At 46.0% G+C, this 12,528-nt stretch overlaps 1 protein-coding gene across 1 annotated transcript in view; it reads left to right on the forward strand.

The window, feature by feature from the left end:
• ASIP (agouti signaling protein) overlaps positions 1-9,084 on the forward strand; it is a 73,558-nt gene extending 64,474 nt beyond the window's left edge. Inside the window, exons 2-4 of the mRNA XM_054724058.1 lie at positions 3,507-3,676; positions 5,577-5,638; positions 8,891-9,084. Coding sequence (XP_054580033.1) covers positions 3,507-3,676; positions 5,577-5,638; positions 8,891-9,067 — 409 coding nt within the window. The 3' untranslated portion in view covers positions 9,068-9,084. The remainder of the gene's footprint in view (positions 1-3,506; positions 3,677-5,576; positions 5,639-8,890) is intronic.
• The last annotated feature ends 3,444 nt before the right edge of the window (positions 9,085-12,528 follow it).

Consider the following 12,528-nt stretch of genomic DNA (forward strand, 5'->3'; position numbering starts at 1 on the left):
GTGTTCAGGCCATTTTGGGGCACTCTGTCTGTGGTCTTTGCTTGCTGCTACCTCAGCACATCTACACAACTAGATCGGGGCCTGCCGGCCAACCTCCTGTGCCCCCTACCCCACCCCCGTGCACGAATTCATGCACCAGGCCTCTAGTGTAAGCATAAACACATTTGAGAGAGTCTTTATATTTGTTCACAAGTGGGATCACACTGTTTATATTCTTCAGTTTGCTTCAATTTTATATTTCTTTAATATATTCTAAAGCAGCACGAATTGGTTTAGATGTGCCCCTTCCAACAAGCACACTTTCCCAACTATAGAATTTTTGCCTGGACAGAAAAAAAACTGATCATCTCTGCTCTCATATGCCTGTGATTCTGGATGAGCCCCACTCAGGTTGCAGGAACATAATATACAAAGAAAGGGTCTCCACTTTATCTCCCAGAGGCTGGGTGGTTCTGAGCTTTTTAGGGGCCAGAGACTCCCTTATGGATCCAGAGAAAGCAATGGACCTTCTTTCCAGAAAAAAAACGCACATATGCAAAAAGTTTTGCAAATAATATCAAGGTTAAGATTCCCTCCTGCTATAATTTCCTTTTCTTCCCAAGTTTTTTGTTGTTATTGTTCAAAAAACTGGTGAGGGGAGAGTCTGCCTCCATCACCACTAGCCTATATGAGTTGATCCCCTGCGTTGGGGCCCTTCTTGAGCCTTACTTTGCCTTTGGCCACTTTTCTCCTACACGGGGATGAGATTGACCCAGGTCCTCAAGTCCCTGGCCATTGGTGCTTGGCAAGACTGGAAGCCACTGGTGGAAGCCAACTGAGTCCAGTCACCTCCCCTGCAATGCCAGCTTGCTAGCTGCCCAGAAACACTGGCTCCCCTCACTGGTGCTGTGTATCGCAAATCAGCGAGCTGGAAAAGACACCTAATGAGCCAATTAGTTAGGAGTCATCTTTATTGCACGCAGGTTCAGAGCAGATTACCTCTGTCAAATTCTGAACAACCACAGGAGAGAGTATTTCCTTTTTATATCCTTCTAGTTCTTTGTGTAAGACAGCTTGTAACCTTGAATACATATTATATCTAATCAAACACCTATAACCTTGGATGAACAAACACTTGGCAGAGTATGTGAATTAATATAGTGTTATCAGGCCCTTTAGATGGCTAGCTTGCAAGGTCAGACAGTTAAGTTTATCTTTTTCTATTATTCAAGCTAAAAGCAAAGTTATTTTACAGTCTAAAAATAACAGAGTTGACCTACAGAATAAGAGACGAAGCATAGCAGAGTAGCTCAAACAGCAGTTTTTCCCAAAGAGGGACCACTGTGCTTCAGTGCCACGAAGCAAAGCCCAGGGCAGGCTCTCAGGGCTGCACCTCATTAACACCTAGTATGGTCAGCAGCTATTATTGTTCACCGTCTTCAAGAAGACTCTGCTGCCTTCACCTCTTCTTCGGTTTCCATCTCTCCCTATACCTCTGTCCCAATAGGTGGTTAGTCATCCCCCATCACTGGGAGATTATAATATTTTCCTTTGCTTTGGGGACCAACGCTTTGACCCTGAAGGATTAAGATACCAGACTATCCCCAGTGCCATTGCTAAGGGGATATCTGCAGTGCTCAGTGTGCACTGTAGACTGATACACTGTCTCCTCGCCTCACCATACTCAGAGATGATTTGGACACTGTTGTCTCCCACACTCCCTCTGTCAGAGCCCTTACACATTAGTTCTCTTGCACACGCACACGCATGGACACACACCAACAAGACTCTTGAGGTACATAAGCTGATTGCATTTAGCCATGACTTTCCACACCCTCTTTTACAGAGTTTAGTCAGATTCAACCACACTCATGCATTTGTAAATCCCTCAACTCCTAAGGATACACAAGTAGACTTTACAAAATCTTTCTTGGTGCAACTGTTTAACCTGCTCCAAAGCCTGGGAAGCTAGAATTAGAAATTATGAATTCATAGAGTTTTAGAATAGAAAGATATTTAGATTCTTCTATTCAATAATTTTTTATTAAGTTCCTATTCTGTGCCTCATAATGTATACTGAATTATATAGTCACATTGTCTCATTTTACAGATGAGAAACCAGAGGCCCAGACAGGCAGGATCACACAGCCCCTTAAATGGCAAGTACATTCAAGTGACCTGACTCCTCTTCCTGGATTCTTTCTATCCACCATGCTGAAGAAAAATTCATCTTAAGTGCTAAGCAGTAACTTAAAGCAGCTGATGAGTTTAAGAGGAGGACGTGTCATCAGTGACACTACAAATCAAAGAACTGCCTCACTACTACAGAGTGGAAGGCCAAATTATTCTTGAGAAACATTACACAGGTAGTCATTGCTGCCAGCATTATTATCCTGTATTAATAGCAGGGAGTATGTGTTCCATGTAGAGTAGTAACAGCAATGAGGGCTCTGTAAAATGAGACAATATGACTATATAATTCAGTATACATTGAAAGGCACAGGTTCATAATCCTTTACCTGAAATTTCCAAATCCCCAAACTCTGAAAATTGTAAGGTTTTAATTTTCCTTTGGTAATTCATTTGACAGCAAAATGACCTTACCTGAAATCATTTGTCAACAAACCTGACCTGAGTATGTGAATCAATTCACAGCCTTTGTTTGTTCTGTTATGAATATTCACATCTTTTTGCTACAGAAGCATCAATATTTTTATCATGGATGCTCCCAGGCCCCTTATAATGGGGTTTAATAAACTATATAGATATTGTTTTCCTACAATCCACAACATTCGGAATTTAAAAAAAAAAATCTGACTCCAAGGATTATAATACAACCAGGTATTATGGACCTATATTACATTTACAATATACATATCCTCCCCAGGATTGGTGCAAGGTATACTGGTTTTTAGCCCTCTCCCAATACACAAAGATTAATTCCACTGAGACTTCACCCTTTCCAGACTCAGTGTAGTTTTAGAGTTCCACTAAATTAGCCTATGTGCATAAGTTCATTCTCCTGACTCAAACCATACCTGCATTCATTCCCTCTGGATGTGGGAATATAGTCTATGCGACGACATACACTTGTCTAAGGGTGCATTTATCGCTGCATCTTTCTCACGGAGTCTTATGAGCCTTATTCACTCCGCCTTAGTAAAGCTTCTTCCACTGTGAAGCAGTAGTAGGGACCTTTGAACAACTCTGCCCAGGCTTAGGGTCTCCTGGGGCCACTGGTTTTTGAAAAAAAAAATAAAATACAGTACCCCCCCCTCTGGTTGGCAGAGTCCAATCGCAATGCATCCCTTTTCTCCTTACTTCATTCCTTGTCTTCCTCCTCCCATCTCTCCTTTTTTCTCTTCTTCCATCATCAGTTCTCCTTCCCTGTCTTAAGCCTTGCTGGTCCTCCGGTTCCCTTGGGACACTTGTGGAATCGGGTCAGAGCACCAGCCCAAAGAAACAAAGAAAGCAGGAGGGCACATTCTCTTGTCACATCACCTGACTGCCTTCCCTGTCCCACTCAGGCCTCCTCAGATGGATGTCACCCGCCTGCTCCTGGCCACCCTGCTGGTCTGCCTGTGCTTCCTCACTGCTTATAGCCACCTGGCACCTGAAGAGAAGCCCAAAGATGACAGAAGCCTGAGGAGCAACTCCTCCATGAACCTGTGGGATTCCCCTTCTGTCTCTATCATGGGTAAGCAGCCTGACCTTGGGTCCAGCTTCTGAGTTCTGGCCCTTGAGAAGGCGCTTCAGGATGCCAAACATGCTCCCCAGGCTGATACCGGATCCATTGCCATAGGTCAAGGCTCCTTCTTGCTCATCCCATCAAATAATCTGGACGAATAAAGCGTCCCTTGACTCATTTGGTTTAGGAAAGCCCTGCATGCCAACCTACCTAAAATGTAGCTTGGCGTGTCAGAGGCTTGGAGAGTTAAGACACTTGGTGAACTTAGTTTAACTTAGCATTTCTGAAATTTATTGAATCACAGCACACCTATCAGTGGTAACAAACTTTAGGGAATCCTGCAGACCATAACCAAGACTGGGATGAACCAGTCCTGTCAGGCCAGGGTTGAGAATGACTGCTAGGGAATGTAGCAGGGCCATCACAGCTGGTACTAGAGACCTGTTTTCATTCCATCTGGAAATAACAATAACAAGCATACTTATTGTGTGCTAGGCACTGCGAGGTGAGGCACTCTTTTTACTCCTATTTCACAGTTGAAGAAATTGTGTTTTAGGAAAGCTAAGTAGCTAACATAAGATCACACAGTTCTTAATTGGCAGAGCAGAATTTAAACCCAGTTGTTTCACTTCAGAACCTAAAATAAAAACTAATGTCCCTTACTGCCTTGCCTCTCACTCGCAAAAGAGGATATTCTAGATCAGTGGTTCTCAACCTTTCTAATGCCGCGACCCTTTAATACAGTTCCTCATGTTGTGGTGACCCCCAACCATAAAATTATTTTCGTTGCTACTTCATAACTGTAATTTTGCTACTGTTATGAATCGTAATGTAAATATCTGTGTTTTCTGATGGTCTTAGGCGACCCTGCTAGCGGTCGCGACCCACAGGTTGAGAACCACTGCTGTAGAGCCTAAGACCATCAGAAAACACAGATATTTACATTACGATTCATTAACAGTAGCAAAATTAGCCAAAACCGGTTTGGCTCGGTGGATAGAGCGTCGGCCTGCGGACTCGGGGGTCCTGGGTTCGATTCCGGTCAAGGGCATGTGCCTTGGTTGCGGGCACATCCCCAGTGGGGGGTGTGCAGGAGGCAGCTGATCGATGTTTCTCTCTCATCAATATTTCTAACTCTCTATCCCTCTCTCTTCCTCTCTGTAAAAAATCAATAAAATATATTTAAAAAAAAAACAGTAGCAAAATTACAGTTATGAAGTAGCAACAAAAATAATTTTATGGTTGGGGGTCACCACAACATGAGGAACTGTATTAAAGGGTCGCGGCATTAGGAAGGTTGAGAACCACTGCTCAAGATGAAGGCAAGGAAAGGGGTTGAAGCACATCAACGCTGACTGATCACCTTCGATGTGCCAGACTTTCCGCTTTACAAACATACCTTACTTATGCTCAAGACAACCCTGCAAGGTAGGTATCACAGTACCCTGTTTGCAGATTAGAAAACTGAGTCTTAAGAAGAATAAGTAGGTTGGCTAAGGCTACACAGATGCTATATCGCAAAGACTGAATTTAAATCAGGTCTGCCTGACTCCAAAGCTCTGAGAAATGGAAAATAGGACTATAGGAAACCCGGGTCTATCCATGTATAAGACACTGAGTCCATTTTACAGGGCCTTCTGGAATTTCCCCTTTGCCTTCCTTCAGAGGACACTTTGCTCTCAGTCCCTGGCTCCAGGTCAGCAGTCAGGCTAACAAGAACCTAATGGCTAAAAAAAAAAAAAAAAAAAAAAAAGGAACCTGATGGCCTACGTGCCAAGATGTGATTCATCCAGCCAACCTCTCATCCTCTCCCCACCTTGGGACTTCCTGGAGCCCCCTCAGCACTTCCCACTTCACTGCAGCTCAGGGCCCCAGAAACATCTGTCTCTGCTCTTTTCTCTCTTTAAAGGGATAAACAAGAAGTCCAAAAAGATCAGCAGAAAAGAGGCAGAAAAGAAGAGAGCTTCCAAGGTAGGCCTGGGAGTTCTCACTGTGGGGGTGGGACTGGACTTAAAAGGGGAGGACCCCCAAGCTCTGGTTAGGAACTAAATGATTTTTCAGACCTACATGAAGAAAAGAAGCTGACAGCTACCTAAAGGCTTCCTGCCCTTGAGTCCTGAACTAGACCCTCACAGAAGCCCAAGGAGCTGAGGTTCACTGAGTAAAAACACTTACATGCTTAAAAGCATCTTCCTATACTAGCTAGCCCCTGGGCTGAAATTTTATCATCGCTTATTCTTTTGGATAAATGCACTGTTTCCTAAACCTCAGTCATTTCAGAATCATTTCCACAACTTTCGCCACATCTGAGTTTCATCTATTTATTAAATATGTTTAAAATTAAAATGTTATAAATTATATAACTGTGATAGAAAACCAGTATCATTTGTCATAAGTAGAAGTTAACTATAAAAATAAGTAAAATGAGCCCGGCCAGCGTGGCTCAGTGGTTGAGCATTGACCTATGAACCAGGAAGTCGTGGTTGCATTCTCGGTCAGGGCACATGCCTGGCTTTCAGGCTTGAGATGTGCAGGAGGCAGCCCATCGATGATTCTCTCATCATCGATGTTGCAGTCTCTCCTTCTCCCTTCCTCTCTGAAATCAATAAGAATATATTTAAAAATAATAATAAGTAAAATGAAAATAAAACACCGTTAGTGGATTCTAGCTAAATGGTATTGCCTGCCAAAGGCTGTAAATCTGAGGCTTGTTCTCTGTGTTAAAAGGAAGATTAGAAAGTATTCGGGAGGCATTAAGGACATATTGGCACCAAACCACATTGAGCCTTTCAAATTGAACAAGATAAAAAATAAATAATCCTTTCTCATTGGGATTGAGCATCATTTAATATTTATGCACCATTTTAAATCATATCACTATGGTACAGGTTCCCACACTTTGGGAAATATTGGAGTAAGGCATTGTTGAAATGCACACATTATTCCTTAGTGTGCCTCATTTTACCAGATCATCTGTAACTAGACAGGGGAAGCCTGGACTAGGCTTTAGGAGGTAGGACCTGGCACTGATCTTGAGAACATTCCTGCTCCTCTCTGGGCCTTAGGTGAAGTGAACAAGCAAATCAGATGATTGACAGATAAGAGTGTATAACTGACAAATATATCTATACTAGTGGCGCAGTGCACGAAATTCGTGCACGGGGGAGGGGGTGTCCCTCAGCCTGGCCTGCACCCTCTCCAATCTGGGACCCCTCAGGGTATGTTCGTCGGACATCCCTCTCACAATCCGGGACTGCTGGCTCCTAACTGCTCACCCGCCTGCCTGCCTGATCACCCCTAAACACTCTGCCTGCTGGCCTGATCAACCCCAACTCCCCCCCCTCCTGGCCTGAGCACCCCTAACTGCCTGCCCCTGCTGAACTGATTGCCCCCAACTGCCCCCCTGATGGCTAGCTCCCCCCAAATGCCCCTGCCACCGGCCTGCTCACCCCCAAATGCTCCCCCACCAGCCTTCTTGTCCCCAACTGCTCCCCCCGCCAGCCTGATCACCCCTGTCTGCCCCTCCCTGCTGGCCTGCTTGCCCTCAACTGCCCCCTCCCCGGCCTGCTCTCCCCCAACTGCCCCCACCCCCGCCGGCCTGATCACCCCTAACTGCCTCTGCCACCATGGCTTTGTCCGGAAGGACTTCTGGAAGGTCTCTAGAAGGTCTCCTGGTCTAATTAGCATATTACTCTTTTATTAGTATAGATGCTAGGTACTGGGAATATGGAAGTGAACAAGAGTTTCTTGTGGGGAAAACAGGCAAACAGCAAGTAAACCAATGAAATAAATTCTTAATATGATAAACACTGAAGGAATTAAAGCATGGTAATGAGATAGAAGGGAAAACCTCTGCAAGAAAGTACTTAAATATCAGACTGAAAAATTCAGTAATCTCAAGCAGCAACACCCAGTAGAAATACAATGGGAACCACATATATATTTTTAAATGTTCTAACAGCCACGTTTTTTAAAAGTAAAAAGAAACCCATGCAATTAACTTTAATATTGTATTTAACCCAATATATCCAAAATATTATGGTTTTCTTTTCTTTTTTATTTCAGAGAGGAAGGGAGAGGAAGAGAGATAGAAACATCAATGATGAGAATCATCAATCAGCTGCCTCCTACATGACCCCTACTGGGGATGGAGCCCACAACCTGGGCATGTGCCCTGACTGGACTCAAACCATGACCTCTTGGTTTATAGGTGATTGCTCAACCACTGAGCCACACTGGCTGGGCCACATCTTAATTCTGATGTTAATTTTTAACAAAGTCAAACGTAGTCCTAAAAAACAATAAAGTGTTTATCAAAAAAATTTTACACTGCTTCAGTTTTAAATTAAAATTAAAAGAAAAATTTTAAAGATCTTTATTGATTTTTTTAGAGGGAGAGCAAAAGAGAGAAACATTCATGTGAGATTGGCTACCTCACCATCTGATGGAGCCAAAACCCAGGCATGTACCCCAACCAGGAATAGAAGGGGCAACCTTTCAGTGCACAGGACAACGCCCAACCCACTGAGCCACACCAGCCAGGGCTAAATTGAATAAAATTTGAAAATTCAGTTCTTCAGTTGCACTAGACACAGGAAAGGGAGTATCCAGTTCAAACACCCTGTAGTAGGAACACTTTTTCTTCGTTTGGTGCACAGAAGGAAGGCCAGTGGGGCAGTGTGGTAAAGGTGTTGAGGGGAGGGGTGGGCGCACACAGGGCCTCAGGGCCAAAGTAAAGTTTATGTTTTATTCCAAGTGCAAAGAAAAAACCATTGGGGGGCTTTAAACCAGAGTGGGATGCCATCACAGGTCTTCGGAGAGGTTTCTTTGGAGCACTGGAGGACGGACTATAAGGGGCCCAGGGCAGCACAGAACACAGGGGCCTGGCCCAGGGTAGCAGAGGTGAAGAAGAGAGTAGAGTCAGGATTTATTGTGAAGGCAGAACTGAGAGGGGTTGCAGATACACAGAAAGGGAGAAGGGGTAGTTAAAAACTGGAGTTGAGTGGGGTCCCTTAGGGAGCGAAGCGGGCCAGGCCGGGCCACGTCAGTTTTGCTGAGGATGGAGGCGGAGGGACATGATTAGGGAGCAGCCAGGGCCCCCTGGGGTGGGCAGTGGGTGGGGATGTCGGTCCGTGGCCTCCATCGCCCAAAGATTCCTCGGCAGAGGTGAGGTCGGGTGGGGCGGGAGTGGGCTGTTGGGACAGCCCCGGCATTTCCCAGCAGAGAAAGGCTTCGATTAAGAAGGTGACGCGGCCCCGGCCCCCGCCGCCCGATCCCTGCGTAGCCACCCGCAACAGCTGCAAACAGCCGGCGCCCCCCTGCTGTGACCCGTGCGCCTCCTGCATGTGCCGCTTCTTCCGCAGCTCCTGTTCCTGCCGTGTGCTCAACCGCAACTGCTGAGCGCCGCCTGCCGGCTGTCAGCGGGGCGGGGCTCCCAGGTAGGAATTCTCCCTGGACCCTGGGGACACTGAAGAGCTGGTGATCTCTAGTAAGATGTAGCTTCTTGGGACTCGGCGCGGGCGTGGCTACTGAGGTTGGGGCGTAGCTTTTAGTAGGAGGGACTTCAAGGGCACGTGGCTTGGGCTGGGCTAAAATCCAAATAGTTTATGCAGGCTGATTGAAAGTGTGTGGCTGTTTCTTTAAAGGACCAGAAAGATCATTTTCCCTTCGAGGAGTCCACTTTACATCGAAAGTACGGCAGGCTGCGCACGCACTATTTCCGTGGTCTGGGGGAAACCCGATTATCCCGACCCTAAGGCTATACTCCTCTTAAGCGTTTCTCCAGATCAGCTGGAGACAATGCTGCCCCCTACCTTTAAACCGGAGAACACCCGAAGATGCCTCCACATCCAGGGAATGCAGACCACCAGACAGAAAGGAAACATTAAGGAACTACCATTCAGTCTTTCACCCTTCTAAGGAGCTCCCCCGACCCCACCCCCGAGAAAAACAAGAAAGGCACAACTCCATACACAGTCTCACTGGTTTGTCTGTCTTGGGGGGATCTGCAGATAAACCTGGGATGGCTGGTTGTGACTGGGCAATGCCATGGGTCCCTACAGCCAGAAGGCTATGCCTTAGGAGACTTCCAAACAAAGGTGCCACTTATGCCCACCCTCCCTTTTTTCCAGGGATTTCCAGAGGTGTAGGGGACTGGGAGGAGTTTCTTCCACTGCCAAGCTAAATAAATACTGACCACTGGTCCCCAGGCATTTTTAACCCTTACCACCTTTAGTTTGGGCACCAAGTAAAAAGCAGGGGTTCAGGACTCCTTCCTCACTCATACCACAGTAAGCAGGCAGCGAGCTTGGTGATTTGAAAATAAAAGGGAACCACTAAAATGGGAATCCAGAGGCCAGAAAGGGAAGCTCTGACACTCCATGGCAACTACAGGAAGAACTGTCAATTATAGGCCCCATCAGGAAAAGATTGCATCTCCTACAAGAAACCAACTACCCTAGCAACTCGGCCAATGAGAAACCATCATCTCCCTGAAGTCACTTTTCTCCAATGGACCTTTGTTCAAAACCTCTCTCATTCCTTTTTCTCCATAAAATATGGTTCCTTTCCTTCATTTGTTGGACTTGCCTCTATGGCTTTTGTTATAGTTTGCGTGTCCTGATTTGCAACTCTTTGCTGTTCCCAAATAAACTCATTTTTGCTGGTAAAATAACTGACTTTTTTTTTTTTAATTGACTTTGGAGACAGAAGGGAGAGAAATATTGGTTTGTTGTACCACTCATTTAATGTGCCCTGAGCAGGGATTGAACCCGCAACCTGGCATATCGTGAGATGCTCTAACCAACTGAGATACCCGGCCAGGTAAAATAACTTTTACTTTTAAGGTCAACAGTGAGTAGGCAGCAACCTTTGTCCTGGATTATTGGGGCCTGTCACCTAAAATGTCCCAAGCTGGTGCCTGAAATTTCATTCTTAGAGATTATCTGAGCCTGTGAGAAGCTAAGTGCAGCATATCTTTGGAAGGACCCTGGGAAGAGGAACACCTGCGATACTGCTTTGGGGAGAAAGGGGACTGAGGTGGGAAGGAGGTCTTTGATCCCAGCCAGAGTCAGGGATCACAAAGAAACTCCCAGCACCTTGTGGCTCAAGGGCCGCAAGAGCTAAGATGCCACTTGTCAGTGCACCCCAGCAGCTGGAGCTCTTCCTCAAGGAATCACTACAAGCAAGAAACAGGAAGTTGCAAACTGGCATAGATGATTTTATGTGAGTGGAACATCGATCAGCTGCCTCCTGCACACTCTGACCAGGGATTAAGCCCACAACCTGGGCATGTGCCCTGGCCAGAAATCAAACCAGCAACCTCAGCAACCTCTCAGTGCATGGGATGATGTCCAACCGAGCCACACCGCCCAGGGCCATACGATGATTTTAAAAAGGCCTCTGTACAAGAATGATTCTAGAAGCTGAGGCAGAAAAAAATGTGAAGCAGTTGCCTCTGCCCTGATAGCTACCATGTATCTCCTTGGAGGTGAGGACAGTGGAGCTCAAGGGCCAGCACAACTAAAGCCACCTCCCCTGGCCCAGGTGTCCATTCACCAACTTCCATCTTTCAAATTCCTTAAAACTCTCTCCTTTCCAAGATCTTGTCCCAACTGAAGACCCAGGTTGTGCCTGCAGTGACATAGCCAGTATGCAATAGGAGGCAAACTTCAGAACCTGGACCAGATAGAGCAGGAACCACCTGGATAGAGTACAAGAAAAAAGATGGGTGCTCCAGGCTCAGCTAGTAATAATTCTGCACACTGGACAAGTCTGTGCTTCTCTGGGCTTCCTTTCACTTGTGTATAAAATGGGAAGCTCCTGCCATTATTCCTGATGTTCTTGTTATAAATCTGAGATAGTGATGCTTCTTGTGCCTTAATAAGAAATATGAGGGGAGGAGGAGCTGCCAGTTGCTTGTTTTGTTTACTATCATTTAGGCTGCAAGACCATAGGACAAGAACCTTTTGTACCTTGTACCACAGCTGCTACTGATAAATGCCATCATTAATGAGAATATTAGGAACATATTGCAGCCACTGCTCCTGTGTTTTCCAGACGTTGATCACCAACCAGGCACCATTTGGCTCCCAGGGGTGAGGCCCGAGATGCAAAGCCAACGAACCAGTCCGTTAGTGATAAAAAACCACTTAGCTGCTGGGTCCAGACAACTGCATGGAAGACTAACCCATTTATTCCTTCAGCAAACGTGTACTGAGCATCTACAATGTGCCAGGTGCTGTGAATATTGTGAATGAGTCCAATATGGATCCTCTCCTTACAGAACTTATGGTCCAGTGGACCATGACCATAGGCCCTGGTAGAGGCTAAAACAGTTGTTAGGAATAGTTCCTTTTCCTGAGAAAACAAAAACAGCCATGGCCAGGCTAGATAGTACAGGACCCTTGGCCAATTCCTTCTTTCCCCAAGAAGCTTTGATGGCAGAGCCCAGACATCAGGAGTTAGGTTAAGAGGCTTAGGAGACACATCATCTTTCATTGTGAGCGCCTGGTCAGTGTTACCCATGTGACAGATTAGCAGACCTGAGATCAGAGTTAAGGCTGAGACCAGACTGGCAGGACATCTCCAAAAAGGAAAGGGGGGGGGGGGAAAGCCTGGGTAATAAACCAGAATCCCTAGGGGACCAGAGATGGGGCGACTACATGGGATCTCACAGATGGGAACATCTGGACAGGTAGTTCCTGTGTCTGGGAGGAGACAGACTTGAGGGAACGGAGTGTGCTTACACACGAGCCGGGCCTGTTGGAGGAGGCAGCATGGCTGTGGTGCAAAATAAGGCATTTAACCTCTCTGGCTCAGATGAACAGTGGCCTCCTCCTCTTTTCTACTGAGAAGTCATT

Source organism: Eptesicus fuscus, chromosome 12 (genome assembly GCF_027574615.1).
Source record: "Eptesicus fuscus isolate TK198812 chromosome 12, DD_ASM_mEF_20220401, whole genome shotgun sequence".
NCBI classification, from domain to species: domain Eukaryota; kingdom Metazoa; phylum Chordata; class Mammalia; order Chiroptera; family Vespertilionidae; genus Eptesicus; species Eptesicus fuscus.